The sequence below is a fragment of the Coffea eugenioides genome, chromosome 9 (assembly GCF_003713205.1).
Source record: "Coffea eugenioides isolate CCC68of chromosome 9, Ceug_1.0, whole genome shotgun sequence".
NCBI lineage: Eukaryota > Viridiplantae > Streptophyta > Magnoliopsida > Gentianales > Rubiaceae > Coffea > Coffea eugenioides.
Genome location: NC_040043.1, coordinates 39,126,289 through 39,147,456, shown reverse-complemented (window position 1 = coordinate 39,147,456; position 21,168 = coordinate 39,126,289). Strand labels below are relative to the sequence as shown.

At 35.3% G+C, this 21,168-nt stretch overlaps 1 protein-coding gene across 1 annotated transcript; it reads right to left on the bottom strand.

Annotated features, from left to right (window-relative positions):
* Positions 1–1,728: 1,728 nt before the first annotated feature.
* LOC113782538 (codeine O-demethylase-like) lies at positions 1,729–3,421 on the bottom strand (the record flags this gene model as incomplete). Its single annotated transcript, XM_027328425.1, has 2 exons — positions 1,729–2,162; positions 3,089–3,421. Coding segments are annotated over 2 exons (591 nt in total), but the record flags the coding sequence as incomplete, so codon positions are not given.
* Positions 3,422–21,168: the final 17,747 nt, after the last annotated feature.

Genomic DNA, 21,168 nt, shown 5'->3' with positions numbered 1-21,168 from the left:
TTTATAGAGTGAGAGTGGAGGGCAGGACGGAGGTCTTATGCCGGTGGGACCCATGTCCTGCCATTACGGCTCTGCTCCCTGTCAGGCGGCCTGGCTCTGACACTGTAGCCTTCTGGGTATGATGACGGAGAGTATGGTGCAGGTGCCATTAAGTGCCTCCAGTGCTTTTCAGATAAAGCACTGGTCCCAGGTGATGTCAGGTGGCTTGACATCATCAGCGTGCAGCTGAGGTGGAGGTGCCGAGGTCACCTGCACGGTAGACTAGGGATCCGGCCGAGCTTAAGGGATATGCCCGAGACGCGGATGAGCTCTGATGACGGACGAGGTGAGTTCACCTCGGGCATGCGGGGCGGCCGAGGTGAGCATCCTCAATCAACGTTGGATGAATGACAACTATGCAAAATTTAAATTTAGAATTTAACTTTTACACACATGTCATGAATCAAACGGTGATAGTCTATACACTATCAGTGTATATAAGATATACTCATTAATTAGTTTATTTAATTTATAGGTGGGTATGGTACTGAGACAAATTCCCGCAACCCCTGCTCCCACTCCGCATTTCTCTCCGCTCCATTTATATACCTACGGGGTGGGCATGCTTACCGATCGTGACCCCTCTCCATCTCTTAATTCCCGTGCCATTAGAAGGGCCAATTTAGAATGAAAGTGAATAAAGTTGGCATCTATGCTGCCCTATGGTTAGGTGACCTATAGCATTGAATGGTTTCATTTCTAGCTTTGAATAATGAAATCGTGAAGATGAGGTCTCAAGGACGATTGTCGTGCCTCAGTCAATCACTTCGATGATAGATCACGCAACGGAGTGATACTTGGTATATGATTGTCTAATTAACAAATCTTTGCAACATCATGGATGATTGAGATATAGTCAAGTTACAAGGTTTAAAACTTTAAGAATTGTTTCATTCACGACGCACGATAGGAGATGAATCTACTTTCCAATTATTTGTACAAGATTTTATAATTCAAAAAATAAATAATAATAACTGAAATTTATAGCGAGTCCGCCCTTTCTATTTTATATGCTTATTCTGTGTTAAACTTTTAAGGACATAATAGAAAAACCCAAAATTTGAATTTAATACCATATCAACACATAGTTTTCCTTTTGATTTTTCTATGCTGCCACGTAAGATTGATATTTATTTGATAAATGTTAGAGTTAATGAAACTAATTTGACAAACTGTTGATAGAAGTGGGCATGGCATTGACTTTGTAATTCTTCTATTGATTAAGGTTTCTTATCCTATGCACTTGGAAGTTGACGTTTTAACTTTCAAGGGGGAAAAAAAGGGAATAGTGAGAGGTCCGCTTAGAATTGGGGCCATCAGCTTAAAACATTCCCAATCGGTTTCATCTGGCTAAATTTCCACAATGTTGATGGGGTAAGATTCGAAGGAGTGAAGCTATGTCGGTGAATAGAATATGAAATAAACGAAAATCAAACTTATGAAATAGCAATTTATTCAAAGATTTATAATTGTGTAAAATAGCAAAGATTTTTTTTTTTGGTTTTTTGGTTCCCCTTATCAAGATCTGGCATAAAGAATGACTTCTAATACGTCATTGATAGCACATACAATTACTCATCATTCTCTTTCATATTTAAAAAATAGATTAATTTTCTATACATTAATAATGTATACAGTATTAGACCTGTATGCATACTATTTGTTTCAAATTTTAAATTTAAATTAATATTAGTTGTCATGCATTCGAATCTAATAATATATATAATGTCAGTATATACAGGATTAATTCTTAAACAATTATACAATTTGTGGTGAATGAAAGTTGGGGGAGGCGATGAAGAGGGGACACCAGGTCAACAGTGTACATAAGTTTCAGAGAGAAAAATCATAAAGGGACTAAGAGCCTAAAAGTCTTCGATTTGGGTCCTCATTGCGTCAATGAATGATTTCCCATCTAGTTCACGGGAAAAATACGCTTTTGAATAGTCAAGCATCCTAATTCTTCTGAAAATTGCTGGATTTTCAGGGGTGATAAGACTTGGCGCTGGACCCATATCACCATCCAATTTTGGGGCGAAAAACGTCGCAATGGAAAGCCTTTCGTTGTGCAAATTCACAGTTGCCCGATGCTCAACACTCTTGTAAATCCCATTTGTCACAATCTGCATCTCAGTTAAAATACGTCACATTATTCCCAACTGTGTACTGTGCAGCATACATTCTCATAAAAGTTCAATTAGGCTCAATAATAGGATATAGTTAACAGGGCAATCTTATGAGTCCACCTATAACTACTGTTATGCCCCAAAAACATTGGAGATAGAATTCAGAAGCTATACCAAAAGTAACACGTGTAATTAGCATTGAAATCAAGACAAAAAGTAAATTCTTTTCTGAAAATAAAAACAAACTTGTTGGGGAAAAGAGCAAGCACTTTTTTCAAAACGATGAAAGGAAAGTAGTTTGAATTTTACCGCTCGTACATCACAGGTAAGCAATAATTTGGAGGCTGGGGTGTAAGGGCATGTACAATACTAATTTTGAAGTTATTATGCCTAAGTTTTACATTCTTGGGAAATATTACTCGAATAATGAAGTAATTAATCAATTAAATTGGTTACTAATATGAATAAAACTGCTTTTTCAATATAAAGACCTTTTCATCCATGTATTTTATGCTTTTTTTTTACTTTATAAAGATACATGTTCTATTAAAATACTCAATATTCTACCAATAAACAACATTTGTCTAACTCTGACAAAGTAGCCAAAGTTAGAAGTTTAGGCACAAATTTGTCAAAAGTTAAATTTTGGGATGAAAGCTACACTTTGACCTGGCCTCATTTTCTAGGCGGTGCAAGTTGATAATTAGTCTTACACATCAACCTAGTGTAGGCATACTAATCATAATCGGAAAGATTATCTCTTGAATACTATTAAAATATGGGAAGGACATTCTAATTTCCATATATGTTCATAATTGTAGAAACCAATTTGAAAATATCTCATAAGGGAGACCAAAAACTAGATAGATGTTGTAATTATATAAACATTGCATCTTTGGAGAAAGGATTTTGAGCATGATTACCTCTAAAATGTCTCCAACATTGACTGTGAATGCATTAGGAAGTGGTACAACAGGAACCCAAGCTCCAGCCTTTTTGATTTGGAGGCCTTCCACTTCATTGACTTGAAGTAATATGGTAAGCCCAGTAGCATCAGAGTGGGGGCAAAGGCCCATCACTAGCTCAGGTTGGGGGCACGGAGGATAATAGCCCATCCTCAATGATTGCATCCCTTCTTGAAAAAGCATTGTCATATCTTCAAGCTTCATTCCTAATGCTTTTGTCATTTGCTCAAGGACCTTGATGGCAAGGATTTTCAATTCCCTTGAGTACTGATCTAGAGTTTCTCTACAAAGTTAAAGAAAATGTAAATAAAAAGTAAAGAATATCCAATATATAATAACAATGCACAATGCTTTAGATGTTAACTAATTTTTTATGCATGCAAGGATGGATGTTTTATCATCATCTCACGGTGACATGGCTTATTAATTTTCCTCATAAAGACAATTAAGAAGGTAAGATTTAAGAAAGGGATAATTTCATAAACCTCTAAGATTTTTAACAATTTCACTGAGCTCCCTTAAGGTTTCAAAAATTACACCTACCTCCCCTAATTTGACACTTTTGGTAATCAAACCTTAGACTTGGTCAAGATTTTTAATGAATATCCTAAAATACCCTCAAACTTATAACGTTTGAATTACTTTCCAGAACAATCATAATATATTTAACACAAAAAAACAGAAAGAGTGTGAAGTTTTTAACACCATATTTATTATTTGATAAGCAAAGATGACAATAGTTCTATCACTATGATAAACTACTTTTAATGGTGATTTACCAGGGTATGTATTTTTTAATTTGAAAAAGAAAATACCGTCATAATTCTTTTAAAGTTTGTAGAATTTTGGATTGGTGGAACTATCATAGCTTGGTAGCAATTTTGGGCTTTTTTTTGAGTTAATGTTGCTTTTGGTACCCAAAAAAATCAGCAAGTAAAAATTAGATCACATTCAAAGTCATAAAAAATGTCACTAGTAAAACATTTATGCTGTCAATGTTTATATTTTATGGTTTTATTGGCAAAAATATAAAAAGGGGGAATAAGAATAGAAAAAGAAAAGAAAAATAATTATTAATACCATTCTTTGTAAAAGTATATCTAACAAGAGAGTTTTATTAAAATGTTAAACCTAATATTGTCATTTTATGTGGGCAAAGGAGGTAAATGTTATTTTTTATAACCTCGAGGGAGCTCAATGAAATTATCAGTAACTTGAGGAGAGGTTTTTGAAATTGTCCCTCTAAGAAAAGCAAGAGAGGATATATTTTCCTGTATGAGAGAGAGAGAGAGAGAGAGAGAGAGATGATATAATTTATTTTTTGTCAATCGTCATGATCTACTCTATTCATACTCTAACCTATCTACGGGGAGACCCAACTGAATCTATTAGGGGACCGAATCTATTGGGGATCCGACGGGGATTGAATCACCATCAGATCAAACTATTTCTACTCTAATCTATTTTAGAGGAAGACTCAATTGAATCCATTGAAAACCCGACGGCAATTGAATCACCATTGAATCAAACGTACGCACTTATATGGATTTGAGAAAATCACATATAGTAGCAAAATGATGGGGGTAAGATTTGAACCTTTAACCTCCCACTCCACCAAGACTTTAAATCATTGGGTGGCCAATAGCCATACGATTAAAAGGAGAGAAATGTTGGAAAACCATTAAGAATGACTCCAAGGTAAAAAAATAAGTAGAAAAGGCCTATCATGTGGAGACTTCAAGAGAGATAATGATCAAAATATTCAATCCTTAGGACACTTTGTGTCTGATAAGCTGTCCTTTTTTTTCCTTTGAAGGACTGGCTGATAAGCTGTCTTGATCATTACACATGGAATTTTATTGAAGGGATAACATTCAATGTTTCATGTCGTACGTCGGCCCCTAAGAGAGTACGACTTCCAAATAAATGCATCTATATAATAAAAAAAAATATTACGTACATCCGGATATTCTCTGCTACAATTTTTCATGTAACAGCATTTGGCTTTATTATTGCCTCCTCAGTTTGAATTATTTTTCAAAATTTTTTTTTCTGAATAAAGCATTTTAGTCATCAATGGAATACTTGTTATAAACAAATTGTGACCTAGAATAAAGAATCATTGAGTGGTTATCGGTTTTTTTACCCCTCAACAACAAAATGAGACATTTTTTTTTTCGACAAAACCAAATTCACAAACAGTGATTAAGATGCTGCATAACCATTATCTACATCTTTCTTTATTTACTGTTCTTTAAGATTTAAGACAAAGTACTTAATTACCTCATCAAGTCCTTTATTACTTTGCTTTTTAGAAGGGAATTATATAGTTCAAGTCCTTTATTTCAGTGATGAAGATTTATTGCGTACTTCTGTCTACCAATTAATCCCTGATTTCCATAAAATAAAATCAATGCAGTATTTGTAATCTATCGATTTCCCCTCTCCTAATTTTCCCAAATCTCTAATTACAACCCTTAATTCATAAACTTCAATGCAATGTTGGTATTACAAAGATAATCGACATTGCCACTGTAGAAATAAAGGAGCAGACTAGAAGTGGCAAAATGGATATATGGTTGATAAATGGTTTTAGTTAAATGAATAGTGGATCAAATTGATCCAATCCAATTAAAACCATTTAATAAATGGATCTAAATGGATGTCATTTAAATGGATAGTGTAAACCATGATCCATCCATTTATCCATTTACTCTCCCAAATCCTAAATTTAAGATCCAAATGTTTTTTTCCAAAAAATACAGATCCCCAAAGTTCTATTCTTAAATCACCTAAAATCTTTTGGTAATAACAAATGCTTGTACTACTACTCTATTTCAGTACTTCATAAAATTAGTTTAGTTCCAAGAAAATTTAACTGCTGTGGTCAATTTAATCTTTCGTCATTACTTTAAGTATCATTTTGTAAAGTAATGAACAATTAAGAACTTGGCTACATTTTTATAACTTTTGAATGAATTGAATACGGCTTTACAGTGAAAAGAAGTTTACGTTTCCAATTTTTTGCACTCCTGTTCAAGAGTGATGTCTTGAATAAAAGTGCAGTTCTAACAAGAAATCTTATGTTATTTGACAAGTAAAATATTTTCATCATATGTGCACGTAGTACCTAAAAATGTATGAAATTCCTTATTATACCATTGATACACAAGCTACCTTATATTACTTAATAAATTAGGTGTCTTTTTTTTTGGATAGTTGGGTTAGGTGATAAGGGGAGAGGGATTGCAAGTATGAGGATTTGGAAAAAAAAAAGTTGTCATTTACATATCTTAACCAATGTTGCGGGGACACTCGTTAGAAAAATTCTTTTTATAAATAAAAGAATTAAAAAAATAAAAATTATTTTGACACTGCATGATGCATTCTCGCTTTTTCTTTACTTAAGAATATAAATGTTTGCAATCATTACTACATGAGAGTTTAATTAAAAAAAACAAGAGTAGAGACTAAAATATAATTTTGAAAAGGATGGAAGAAGTCTAGGAACTAGAAGCAAATAAAATGCAATTAATGTTATTGGCAACTTGGCATGTGAGGAAGTTATGAAGGAAAGAATAGGTGGTCCCACAAAATTAATTTGACATATGAGGAAGTTATGAAGAAAAGAATAGATGGTCCCACAAGATTTTATCTCACATTTTTATAAATGTGTTTTCTATTTTTTAAGTTAAATGGATGTATATGGATAAGATGGATAATCCATTTAAATCCACCAACATAATTGGATTTAAATGGTTATCCATTTAAAACCATTGAATTTATATGGATCATCCAAATCCATTTAAGGTTGGTTTATATGGATGGATTGGTGGATATGAATCCATTTTGCCACTTCTAGAAGCAGAGGACATAAGGAATAAATTAGCAAGCGGTAGTATATAAAGAACCAAATGAACCACCACTGCTATAATAAAGGACCAAAATGTTCATATTTCCATCAATTAAAATACATGAAAGAATCAAACCGCCACACTTAAATAATGTCTCTTATTGTAAATCCAGTTTATAACTCATAAAAATCATCATTATATCTCTTTACAATTTCAATTCTAGACTTTCAGTTTCTTTATATATATCAAGATGTTGACAATTTATGTAAAAGAAAATAGAAAGATTATAGGTACGGTGATTTGCAAAGTTACAGACTGCTACTAACCACTTATTTTCTTAACCTATTATTAGTCTATGATCATCTTATCCCTAGCTTTTAAGCATTTTCACCCACAAAATTTTTAAATTTTAGACAAGTGTAGAGAATTTTAGACGCTTATGACTTTCAAAAGTTATACTGTGTGTGATGTTACTATAGTCCTTGATAAGTGACTAATTTACGTAATAATTGTATGACATTTTATATTATTTTTTTTGGTTATATTATTTATTGAAATGCGTGAAAAATGCTTTTAAGTGATTAAATGAGGTTTTTATCACTTTTTACTTGGATTTTTGTGTATTTTGACAGTTTTGACACATTTTCGTATTTCGGCTATAACTTGAGTTACAATGATCGGATTGGGATGCTTCTTGAACCCATTTGAAGATAAGAGATAGATCTACAACTTTGGTGAAGACATCTAAATCCAGTTTGAAGGTTTTCCAGGTCAAAATGCCGAATTACAATAGCAAATTTCTACTGGTCGAAACTGGAACAGGGCAATGAGCAGGCAAGGGTATTTCGGTCATTTCTCAGCCTACACAGATCCAAATGAGGTGATTCTTGATGCATTGGAAAGCTAACTCAAAGGGCTACAAGTTTTATGTTTTGGTCAAGAGCTGGTTCAGCCTCTAACATCAAGAAAAGATTGGTTGAAGTTGGGCCAAAAACAGAGCAAGTGATCCACACTCGGATCCACTATTCATCCGAACCCTCGGTTGTTTCTGGGTTAGTGGATCCGAGCTCGGATCCATACGGATCCGAGGTACTGTAGCAGCTCGGATCACTGGTCAGAAAAGGCTGCTCTGTACGCGTAAAAAATCAATTTCACCTCCACCAACTCACATTGGATGCTAGACATGTGAGAAACATTCCCAGCTGTAAAAGGGAGATGTAATCCTCATTTCTTGACCACCTTTCATCATAAAAGAGCCAAAATGCATTGCAAAAATAGAGGGGGGAGTTCATAGCAGAAAAATAGAGAGAGCTACGGGAGAAAGCTTGAAGCTGCAGAAATTTAGCTCTTTCATCTCCCTAGTGTTAGTTTAGCTTAGTATAGAGTAGTGTAGCTTTCCATTCTTGTGATTATCTAGATTAGGATGAAGATGGAGGATGAAGAAGGCAAGGAAGAAAGCTCATGTGACAAGGGTTGTATTCCTTCCAAACTCTTTATCTTTTGTATTTGATTCCAAATTTAGTTAATATACAAGTTCTGGATTTTGTGTTCAATATGTGTTTCTAAAGTTTATACCTTGGGTTTGGTTGAACTTTCTATAATTGTTAGTGTTTATTATTTGGTTATTTGACTGCTATGATTTGAGCAAGTTATTTAGCACTTTAGCTCTTGAAATCATGATTAATCTGGTACCATTAATTGTGATTATCTAAGGTGTTGTTTCTGCAATGAAAATTGAGATTTAACACTAGTTCAAGAAGTGCTAAACATAGGGAGTACACTCACGAAAGTAGAGGTGCACTTATGTGGTTTTTAGTGATTCATTTCATGTAATTTCATTGAAGAAATGAACTTGTAGCTAATTTCATAACCATGAAAATAGGTATGGATTAGTTATGAGTATAATTGATTCACTACGAAAGTAGGATTCAAATGCATAAGGAAATTACACCATAATTAGCCTAGATGTAGTATTCAATGATCCAAATATAGCACTTGCATGAGTAGTTAGGGATACCACAACCCAAGGAGCTTTCATTTGTTATTTTGTATAATTTCAGTAGGTTTAATTTGTTATAATTCATTGATAGTCTAAATAATAGAGAAGCTTTAGTAGTACCGGTAATTGCAATCTTCCTTGTGGGATCGACCCTTAATACCCTATACTCGCTCACGATTCGTATACTTGCGATAAATCGCGTGTGGGGTATTTAGGAGTTTATAAATGTAAAACTTGATTAGGATGAGCTTAATTGTATATGTATACTCCGCGCACGTCACTTTATACGCAGCATTTGTGATCTTCCTAAAACTAAAACATTAAAGGATAAAAAATAATCATACAGATTACTAACAGTATTTTGATTACTATACTTAAGCTATTATATTTAAGGATATTGATGGTGCATTGACAATCTAATCTAATCTAATACTATATAAAAGTGTTGATGGATGCTCAGGGAAACAAATTGTCAACCAAGGGTACTTAGATTTCAATAGAGGGAGATGATGTCTTAGAACAGGAGCATTGACCACAAGGTCCTCATTTTTTTTCTTTTTATTTATTTATTTTTTGGTTTTGACGATTGCTTAGTGAAAAGCTTAGAAATTTGAGATTTCGAATTCAAATTCCCCTTCCACCCCTCTACTGCTTAAATTCCATCCTTCTTTTATTTGAAAAAAAATCTAAGACAAAAAAACTAAGATTTAACAAAAGAATGAAAGTTGGGATTGTGTCATCATGCTTGTATATGATGCCTTGATGAAATTATTAATCTATAAAGTTTACCATATAACTTCTCATTTTCATCATATCGTTACCATTATCTAGATTCTGAACTACTCTGCTTTCAGCACATCTAAACATAAATATGCCTGGCTTCTAGTAAGTTATTTATCACCATCCAAGTCCATGGTTGGCCTAAGTAATTTTTGTGTCGAAATACACTTTCCCGACATGGTTAGCCCAAGTAACTAGTAACTTATGAGACCAAATCTTGTATATATATCAATCCTTTTCCTCTCCCACTTCCAACGTGGGACAAGGGGTATCACATTATTACTTACTAACATATTTTCTTTTTCCTAAACGTGAAAATCATATCCCAAAGCCTACAAAATATCAAACTTATTCAATTCATTTCACAATCTGTATTTGTTGTGTAAGTGCGTACGACTATTAGAGGTAATATCTATATTATACCATGGAGTTGAAACTGATAATTGAAGATGCCCTAAATCAGTAGAATGTAAAAATGATTAATTTGCCTAGAGGCTCTATGGTTTCAAAGTTCTAACATCTTGGATTTTCAACTTTGGATTTCATATTCAGTTTGCGCTGAGATAGGGGACATTTGATAAAATTGAAATCTGAATTCATTAAGTTATTATAAGTATTAAATCTGATATATTTGAGTGTATATCATATTAAGTGATAAGTGAATAACTTATCGCTTTTTTTTAGGGGTAAGTTTTGCCTGGAAAATTTAGTGTCACTTAATTAATTCAGATATTCAACTTTTGGTTATTAAACGCATCTGAATATGTTAAGATCTTAATCCATTAAATTTAAGTGCTGAATTGGGTTAGCAAACAAGGCCTTAATTTGAAGTTTGAACAAGAGAATTGCAACGATAAATGGATTGGTATGATACTGGAAGACATCTCTCGGATGAGCTGTTTCTTTGAGAAATGTTGTTTTTCTTTTGTCAAAAGGATTTGCAACTTTGTTAGTCACTCTTTGGCACATTTTGCTTTTAATGGTTGTGAGGAAACCTCTTGGAGGACCTCTTTCCCTGTCTGGTTAGTGCATGCAGCCAGGGAAGATTTTGAGAGCAGTTGCTCACCCTTTTGTACTTAACATTTTGCTCGAATAAAATACATTTGCCGCTTTTGGAAAAAAAAAAAAAGAACAAGAGAATTGCAACAAAGGATAATGATCACAAGCTAGGATGCTTCATTCATTTCTATAGAGATAATTACATCTACTATAGATATCCTGACTAAAAAAGTAATTAAATAAGGTTTAATTTATTCCTCCTTCTTTTTTTTTTCCAATTAATAAATCTAGAAGTAGCTAGAGTGGGAACCGGAAACAGAAAAAAAAATCAAAACTATGCAATTTATCACTAGCTCAGAAAATTTAAATGCGTGCAATTATGGCAATTGATTCATTATTCTTGTTGTGGGGGAACATGTACAGACATGCAGCCATCGCTGGAGGAGGAGATTGAGACGAGAATTTTCAGCTTTTGGGAGAGTACAAGAAAAAAGAATGTCATGCATGATGCAGAAATCATTGACATGGTCATTAATTTAATCTTATTAAATTAAAATTATACAAGTTGAGATATAATTACAACTTGCATATGAAATACTTCCAATGGTCCCACATTTTTCGATCTTATCATTGACTCTTAGAATTTGATTGAGCTTGAAATCATATTTCATTCTCGAAAAACTTGTTTCTTTTTCCTTGGTGATCTGTTCGCACTTGTGCTCCTCACTTCCTCATAGCTTCCAACTTGACTAAGTCTCTATTTCATTGTTTTGTATTTGTTTTCTTTTCTTTTCTTTTCGGTTGTCCCAATCGAATTCTACTCAACATATTGGGCCCATAGGAAGTTAGTAAGGGGATGAGTGTATGACTAAAAATATTAGTGTAATTTGAGAGGAAAGATCGAGAGTCGAATCAGAGTCCTCATATTCACCTAATTAGTATTCCTATCGATCAAGTAGGATTTTAGGGACCATTGCAATATAATTTCGCATCTCTAACATTGTGACCTTACATAGGTAATTGGATCACATACTCTGTAGTAACGATGCCTGGGGCACATGTTGGGCACAAAAGAGTTCAACCCACAAAAGTATCCTATTTTAACAGCGGCATATATTAAAATCGCACAAAGAACGAACCCCATTTGACTAAGGATGTCTCGTTTTTGTGTTTGCACCCCTATAATACGCAACTCCAGAAACTTTGATGAGGGTCTAAGAATTGACCTTCAAAGGGGTTACACTGTCCCATGGATATTTGAACAACTTATGTATCTTCCCACTCATCCTTTTTCAAGATTATGTATCTTCAACATGATCAAATCAACGAGGTAATTTACTTTTCAATGTTTACAAAATTATATAAACACTACCGTGACTATTTTATTAAACAAATAAACACTTTCCTTTTTTTTCAACAAATGATAATATCAGTATATATATTAACACTTGAAGTACAAGAGTTAATTACAAACAGGGGCATTCACCCACTCATCCTTCCTAGCTGCTTCTATTAGTCGAATTGGGAAATCATTTACCCATTCTATATCATTAACTAGTTTTATTGCAAAATTTGCTAGCATATGACTTGCTACATTAGCCATTCTAGATACAAAAGAAACTGTGCATTGCTCGAAACCTTGTGTTAATTGACAGGTGTCAGGCTTGGGTAATAATAAATTCCTACTCAAAAAGATATAAACTCAAGGTTTCGAGTGAAAATTTGCTTCTTTCCAAGTGACAATTAATTGGGGGGAGTTTGGAAAATTGCAATTAAAAATAAATAATCAATGCAAATTGAAAATAATTAAACTAAAACAGATTAAATTTAAATCAAGGATGAACGAGCTCTAACCAAGGAAATAACTCCGGAAGCAGGTCAAACAACTGCTCATCGCTGCAAGAATTATTTCATTTATTGGTTAATAAACAGGTTATAGTTGCCAAACACGCGATGACAACCGGCTCTTCCTTAGTGTCTCAATAGTTAAGGTACACTCGTTAACTACTTCTCTAACCAAAAAATAACCCTAGGTACGTTGATAGAATTTAATTCCTTGATTGCATTAGAAACTAGAAAAGTCTTGTCCTAATAAATAAACACATTATCAGGGTTTATTTAAATTAAATCATATGTCTCCCTGACGTAAAGCTAATCACGCTAGTCGCTACTAATTTAAAATAATTAAATAATTGTGAATTTAACTGTCTTAATTGGCAATAGTTTGTTAGGTTGAATTAAATATCAAACGTCTTTGATATTCAAACAACTAATACCCATAAGCAATTAAACCAAAAAACATATGAATACTAACGAATAAAAGAAATTAATATAAACAGTTAGATCTCACAATTGTTGATGACCCAAATTCACGTTATTTCTTGGCTAGAAAAGCAAAATTTAGTTGCACATCATCGGCATCAAGCAACACAATTTAATTGAATTAAATTGCATAAGCATCCAGTAAAATAGAAAACGACAGTAAAAGCAATGACAAAGAGACAGGATCTTTGTTCTTTTCCTCCCGGCGAGTCTAGTCACCAGCGCTCCCAAAAACTTCTCGTCTCCCACGTCTTGTTTTTTGTCAAGTACTAAAAGTCAAACGGCCCGTCCCCTATTTTCTTGCTTCCAAGAATAAAACTACTTCTAATTGAAAAAGGAAACACTCCTAAAAGATAACGCTAATTGCTTCCTAATTAAATCAAATCTCTAGAAGAAAAACTTTCTTAATCTCTAGTCGCTACTCTGCTCAGACTCCATTTTGGATTAGGAAACGTTTGCATACAAATTCCGCATCTCCGCACTTGGCAACCAACTTTGAAGAAATCGTCCCTTTTTAGCAACTTTCACTCCACTGCCCTACAATTAGCATCACATACCAAATATAAGTAGAATAAAAGGGAAAAATAATCATAAATTGAATAACAATTTTACACCCTATCAATTTCCCCCCACACCTAGACCATACTTGTTCTCAAGTATGAGAAACAACAAATCAGCAACTGAATCCCAACAATGATTATCACTCAACTTGTCTACTGTCAAAATATCATCAAAGTATATATCAGGCATTGATAGCTAAGTTCCATGAAATAGCTCTTCAGTTAGCTTTTAAAACCAAGGACTTCTACAATTACTGACTAACTAATCTAAGACGATAGAACATTTGACTAGCATTGATCAGCAAACGGCTCAACTATTGACCAAAATCTCAACATTAAACCCATGGATCGATAGGCTAACATAATCAACTGCATACTCGCACAGTTTCTTTTTTTTTTTTCTTTTTTTCTCTTTTTTTTTGGTTCATTTTTCAGGGACAAGATTTAGTCGTTAGCCATTCAAGTCTTTTGATGTAAATTCTGACATCTACCAAATGAAGGAATCAGGTTACTCAACTTTTTATCATTTAAGGGCCACATACTCATAGCTACCGCTACTGTTTGACATGAAAGTTGACACTTTAAGAGAAAACTCTCGGTTATTAGGTAGCGATAACCAGCGGAATATAGTCGAATACTATTCACAAATTAGCAACAAAATAATATTAAAAATCACACAAGCTTGCATCATTTTCTCAAACATGGAGAACTAAAATTAATAATCGAACCAATTTACATGGAAAATACTAGAAAAATATGCACAATGCCTAGAAAAGCTAACCAAAAATTGCAAAAGTCACAAAATCTCAAATATTCACCAAGGAGCTATTCTTAGACTTACCCATATTGCACTTGATACATTCTTATAAATAAAACTTGGTAATAGAAAAATTGGAATCAACTAACCATTGTCGATCCCAAATATCCATAAAAATACTCACAAATGACAAAGAGAAAATGAAAACAGCTAAAATGAACAGTACCAACTGTACAACAACTCCCTCCTTACACCTAAATCTGATATTGTCCCGAATGGAAGAAATAAAGAAAAGAAAAAGAAGGGGACAATGAAACTTTCCTAAAGAAAGTGGTGAAGGACTCCGGACAGCTATGGATGAGGCGGGAATGATAGCATAAAACCCACATGGTGGAAGTAAGCCGCAAAAGTCTAGGACATCTGGGACATGTGAAGTGCAAGATTAGTCAACCGTTCATCCATATGGTGAACTTGTGCATGAAGGTATCGCCACTCAGCATCCCAAGACGACGATGGAGAAGGTGCGGAGGTAGATGGTCCAGGCTTGCCATCAGCTACTCCTGAAGTAGAGGTGGTGCTAGCACACACAGAAGGACGACGAACGGGTACATGAGTGGGCCCCGAAAGAGTAAACTGCCACGCGTCATCAACCTGTTCCACTACACCCATTTTCTCTAGACAAACCATATCTAAAGGGTCCATGTTACAAGCAAAATACAAATCATGGTTATGGGGATCAAGAATGTCTAAATGAATAGCTAAATGTGTGATGTAAGACCCAAGAATCAAAGGTTTGTGTTTCTTAACCATAACCGTCTTGAATTGGGAAACTAGCCAATAGCACAAATTAACTTTGATATTTTTAGTCATGCACCAAATAAAGAAAAATTTGGGCTTAGAAAAGGTCTCGTTACTATCTTTCCTACCTGAGTAATTGTAGGCTAAAAAGTGCTGAATATAACAGGAACTCAGGTCCTTGAGATAACAGCTCTTTGACCAGCTAGGATCATAACAATCACCATCAATAGAAACATCCTTCCAAATCTCGGTGTGAAAGGAGAAAAATGGGTCAATATAATCACAAGCACTCTCGGCATATTCCCTAGAATTGGCATACTCACTATCAATGAACCCAAAGGCCAAATTAAACTCGGTAATGGAGAACTTAAACTCCCTACCCATCAATCGAAATCGAATCACATTCGAAGTTGTGACAGAATACCCTATGGATAGATCAAACTCAAAGGTGGTGTAAAACTCCCTAACCAATTCAACAAAAGTAGGACATCGTATTTCGGCATAAGAATGCCAGCCTATGGCAGTAAACATTTGTGCAATATTCTCAAAGATATTCAAAGAAACCATGATGGGAGGGTCAAGATGTTTACAAGGAATAATTTGCCACTCATAATAATTAGAGTATCTTTGCTTATCCACGACTTTGGTGAGAGCCAAATTACCCCTAAAGTGGGAGAGTGAGGAGATATGGACCCCTTGTCCCTACCTAAGCATGCCCATTTACCCGAAAAAGAAGGTGTTGGCCTAATCAGCAACATCCCTCAGATCCCGGTTCGAAGGGACTAACCGCCCAGCCCGTGGCACCTAGGGGTGCAGCCCCTCATGCTGGCCGAGCGTGGTACGGTGCTTTGCGCTGCCATTGTGGTTAAGGAAATAAAGTTGCGCCTTCGCTAACAGCTATAGCTTTTGGTGCAATGGTAAGCACTTGATCCTGACAAGTGGTATCAGAGCGAGGTCGTGGGTTCGAGTCTCCCTGGCTGTTGCTTGGGGGGGGATTGTTGGCCTAATCAGCAACATCCCTCAGATGCCGGCTCGAAGGGACTAACCGCCCAGCCCGTGGCACCTAGGGGTGCAGCCCCTCATGCTGGCCTAGCGTGGTACGGTGCTTTGCGCTGCCATTGTGGTTAAGGAAATAAAGTTACGCCTTCGCTAACAGCTATAGCTTTTGGTGCAATGGTAAGCGCTTGATCCTGACAGAAGGATGGTAGAAGGGTTAGTCATGGGTATAGTTGGTTGGGATGGGGGAGTGGTTTTAGTCGTAGAGGTCTTGGCCTTGGTGGTCTTTTTTTCTTAGCCATTTAGATAACTGAATCCAAACATAGCAGTAAACAATGATTCAGACAATGGTGAAATACAAGCCTCTAATGTATGTCAAACGACTAAAGATAGCCAAGCAATTTCAAATCAAAGTGTACAGTAAAGAGCCCATAGATGTGACACTATTTAATAAGAAAACTAGAAATGTAAGAACAATACCCCCTATCAATATCAAAAATCAGCAATTGGCAAGTAAGTAGCGGCAATTTCACCACAGTTTATTACCTCCAATCAGCATTGAATCCCCATGGATGCAAAATAGTAGTGGAAGTTGGTGGTCATCATCAGAAAACAAGCAGATGTCAGGTAGTGCCAATCCAACAATTCGAGGAATACCCAATCAACAAATTAAATCAACCCTGCAAAAAGAAATTCTAATAAACTCTGAAGTAGCAACCCAACAATATTTAAAAGAGAAGGATAAGAATACCAAAAACTGGGTCATTAGAAACAAGACAACAGAGAAAGTGCGGAGCGATGGCTGTCGTTGGCAGAGGATGGACGTTCATGGCGGCGCTAGCAGCGGTGAATGGCACAGTAGCGAGCGACAGCAAAACTAGAGACGGGTGATGGCGAAATTAGTGACAGGCTTTGACGAACGACGACGACAGCAACGGTAGTAGAGACAAACTAGCGAACTGCGACAACAGTGGACGGTGGGCGATGAACTGCGGGCAAGCAGCAAGTAGAGTTTTGGTCGTGCAGCTGAGGAAAAGAAAGAACAAAATAAAGAAAGAAAAAAAGAAAGAAGAAAGAAAGAAAGAAGGAAAGGAAAAGAAATAGAAAAGGGAAAAGACAAAGGAAAGAATAAAAAAAAAAGGAAAGAAAAAAAAAGAAGAGAAAAAAAATTCTTTTGGGTTCAATTTGTCTTTTTTCCCTTGCCAGGACAAGACGTGGCACGTCTTATTGGTTGAAACACTTTTGATGATAAAGTTGGCTAATTAGGAGTTACAACATACCCTCAAGACATGGGCACGTCATGTTGGTCCATAGTTTTTTGATGATGGAATTGGATATTTGTGCATTACCACGTACCCTTAATGCGTGGGCATGTCTTGTTGGAAGAAAGTCTTCTAACCAATAAAACATTAAAAACGAAAAATAAATACCAAATTTGAAAAACCTAAGATAAACATAGTGAAACACATAATATTAGTGAACAAACAATAAAAAAAGAATTTGATTGCCTCCCAATAAGCGTCTTGGTTTAACGTCTTTGATTAGACATGGTCGAATATTGTTCAAGTAGCATAAGTGGGATCTTCAAGATTTATTATCTCCACCTTCTCCATTGAAACACTTTCATAATAGGGTTTAAAACAATGACCATTAACCACAAATTTCTTATCTATCTGCATACTCTGAATTTCCACTGCACCATGGTGAAAAATATTAATCACAACAAATGGACCAGCCCAACGAGAGCGCAACTTACCTAGAAAGAGCTTTAGACGAGATTGATAGAGAAGAACTCTTTGCCCAACTACAAATGATTTCCTTGCAACTTATTGGTCACGAAAAACCTTAATCTTCTCTTTATATAGTGTTGCATTCTCGTAAGTATCATTCCTCAACTCTTCCAATTCTTGTAATTGAAGTTTTCTGTGTACTCCAGCCTCATCAAGATCCATGTTGCATTTCTTGATCCCCCAATATGCTTTGTGCTCGAGTTCAACTGGTAAATGACACGGCTTCTCAAATACCAACCTATAGGGAGATATACCTATAGGAGTCTTATCGACTGTCCTATCAATCTAGAGTACATCGTTCAATCGTGAACTCCAATCCTTCCTATCAGGGTGAACCATCTTCTCAAATATTTATTTAATTTCCCTATTCAAAATCTCCGCTTGACCATTCGTTTGGGGGTGATAGGACATAAATACCTTATGAGTCACTCCATATTTACGAAATACAGCCGCCATCATTTTATTGTAAAAGTGTTTTTCTCGATCACTTACTATAATTCATGATACCCCAAAATGAACAAAAATATGTGATTGAATGAAATCTACAATCACTTTAGAATCATTAGTTCGGGTGGCTTTTGTTTTTATCTACTTGGACACATAATCTACGACCAACAAGATGTAAAGGAAACCAAAAGACAAAGGAAATGGACTCATAAAATCAATACCCCATGTATCAAAAATTTCACGAAAAATCATAAGGGTTTTTAGTATCTAATTTTTATGACAAATATTTCTTATCCTTTGACATCTATCACATGACTTACAAAACAAGTATGTATCTTTGAAAATTGTGGGCCAATAAAAATCGCTTTCCACTACTTTACAAGATGTTCTTTGTGGTCTAAAATGGCCTCCACATGCGTAAGAGTGATAAAATATTAAAATAGAATTAAATTCACTCTTACTTACACATCTGCGCAGTACTTGATCTGCACATTGCCTCTATAAATAGGGGTCTTCCCATAAGTAATACTTAGCATCACATCTGAGCTTATCTCATTTTGTTTTCGACCAATGTGCAAGCAATTGATTAGTGGTCAAGAAATGAATAATATCCTTTTGGGCCGTTGCTCAAGTTTGTATAACTTGGTTTGAAATCAATATATTTCCTAACGTTTTTGTAAAAAAAAAAGAAAAGAAATGAATAATATCCACATACCAAGGAAGAGAGGAATTAACAAAAAATAGTTGCTCATTCGCAAAAGTTTTCCTCACTATAAAATCATCCTTGACAATAGGCAATCGACTCAAATGATTGGCAACTAAATTCTCTCCTCCCTTTTTATCACGGATCTGGGAGTCCGGCGGAGTTCGCGTGGGGGGAGGATTTGGTGGTGCCTTCAGTTTTAGGTGGGGGTTTGAGTGATGTATATCACACTAGTACTTAAGTAGGAGTAGTGGGTACGTGTAATATATTGGTTTCTGCAATCAATTGGATGGGGCCGAAAATGGTCTGGGTCTGGGGGAGGTTAAGATACCCTCACGTGAGAAAGATAATGAGGAGCAGCTTCTGAGCTTGGATTTTCTTTCTTTTATTAATTATTATCAGCTATAAGAAACTCGGTGGATCCACACACGCTATTATTGATTCTCCAATCCACCAATTGCCAGTTTTTTTTTATTTCAATAAATTCCGGTTTGGTGTTAAAACAAAAAACTAGTAGTACCTACTTTCGACCTTTTATTAAGATAGTATTTTTTCTTCTCGCTCTTTTCCCTGTGAACAACTTTCTAGGAAGGGAATGACATTAGAGCATGTGGTGGGAATGAGCAATGGAGGCGTTGATGGCCGGAAGGGGAAGTCGGAGTGTGTTTTTTTTGGGAGGGGGGGTGGTTATTTGGCGGATCGGGCGAGGAAGTTTCTTTGTTGGACCAATTATTGCTTCATTTTCAAAATAGAGCACCGAAGACTTTTGAGCAGAGAGCGGTGTGGTTCAATAGTCAACTGCTTGAATTACTTTTCTGCAGTTCCACATTCGATGATGATCCAGAACCTGAATAGTGCTGAAATCAAATTGCAAATCAAATACTCATTCATTTGATTGAAGAAGCTAAATAAAAGAAACAAAACTTTTAGCTTGGCGCATGTCCAATGCAGTGCAATCAACAAGATATATTAGTTGATTTACTACTGTCTTTGCTAGCTAGGACCCGAATACTAAATGATGCCTGAAGATCGAGAAACACGTTCATTTGGTTGCTTTTTTTCGGTTTGCTACAAATCTTATGTCTAGACTCTAGAACTCCTCGAAAACTACCTTTCTGTTTAGGCATTGAGGATAGTCCTTCCAACAGTGTTCCATTTGGACATGTTTATCCTTTACCCTCAATTAGGTTTTGTACCCTTATCATGTAAGAGTGAAACAAGGAAAAAAAATATACGCAAGAGTAAAGTTTATGCTACTTTTCTTTAATTCTTTAAAGCAACTAATGTTAAAGAGATAAAAGCAATACGGGAAGCAGGTGAAGAACTCTGATTTCAAATCTTCATTTCCTTATTTCTACTTGAATAGCAAAAGAAAATAGCCACAGACGCCCAGAAATACCTATTTATTTAAGAAACTTCTCTGCTTTTCCTAGTTGGTTTTAGCCCCTATTTCATATGCAATCAGTAAAATTTCTCCATCTAATGTAATCTTCCCTTTTGTGCAGCTTAATCAAGTTAGATTTAAAGAGCAGTAGTGCTGATATGGAGCCAAATCAAGGCAGTTCTATTGAATGCCGTCTGATCTGAATTTACCTACAAGTGTATAGAACAGGTCAGCGTCTGTGTACATACTCAGTGTTGGAGGCAAGAGGACTTGGGGGAGATTTCAGGATTCATAGAATCATAATACCAGCTTGCAATTTACTGAAGTTGAAGTTGCAGTTCCATTGTACTAGGAATTCTGCAGTTGAACTAAACTTGGTCTATTCCAAAACATGGGCCATTTGGGTTTAGGTGCTTTTTGTGCACTGATTGTAAAACCTGATTTCAGGTATTAATATTTTGTTTTTTTTTGGATATATTCTCACTAATTTCAAGTATTATTACGTTCTGCAATTTTTGATCTTCTCAATATGTAAAGTTGTGTAAGGAGGACTTTGCATATACAAGGACTTGGAATCTACTTTTCGAAACAGTTTTCCCAATACGCTTTGTTGAACATCTTAGGCAGATTGGAATCAGAAAATTTATAG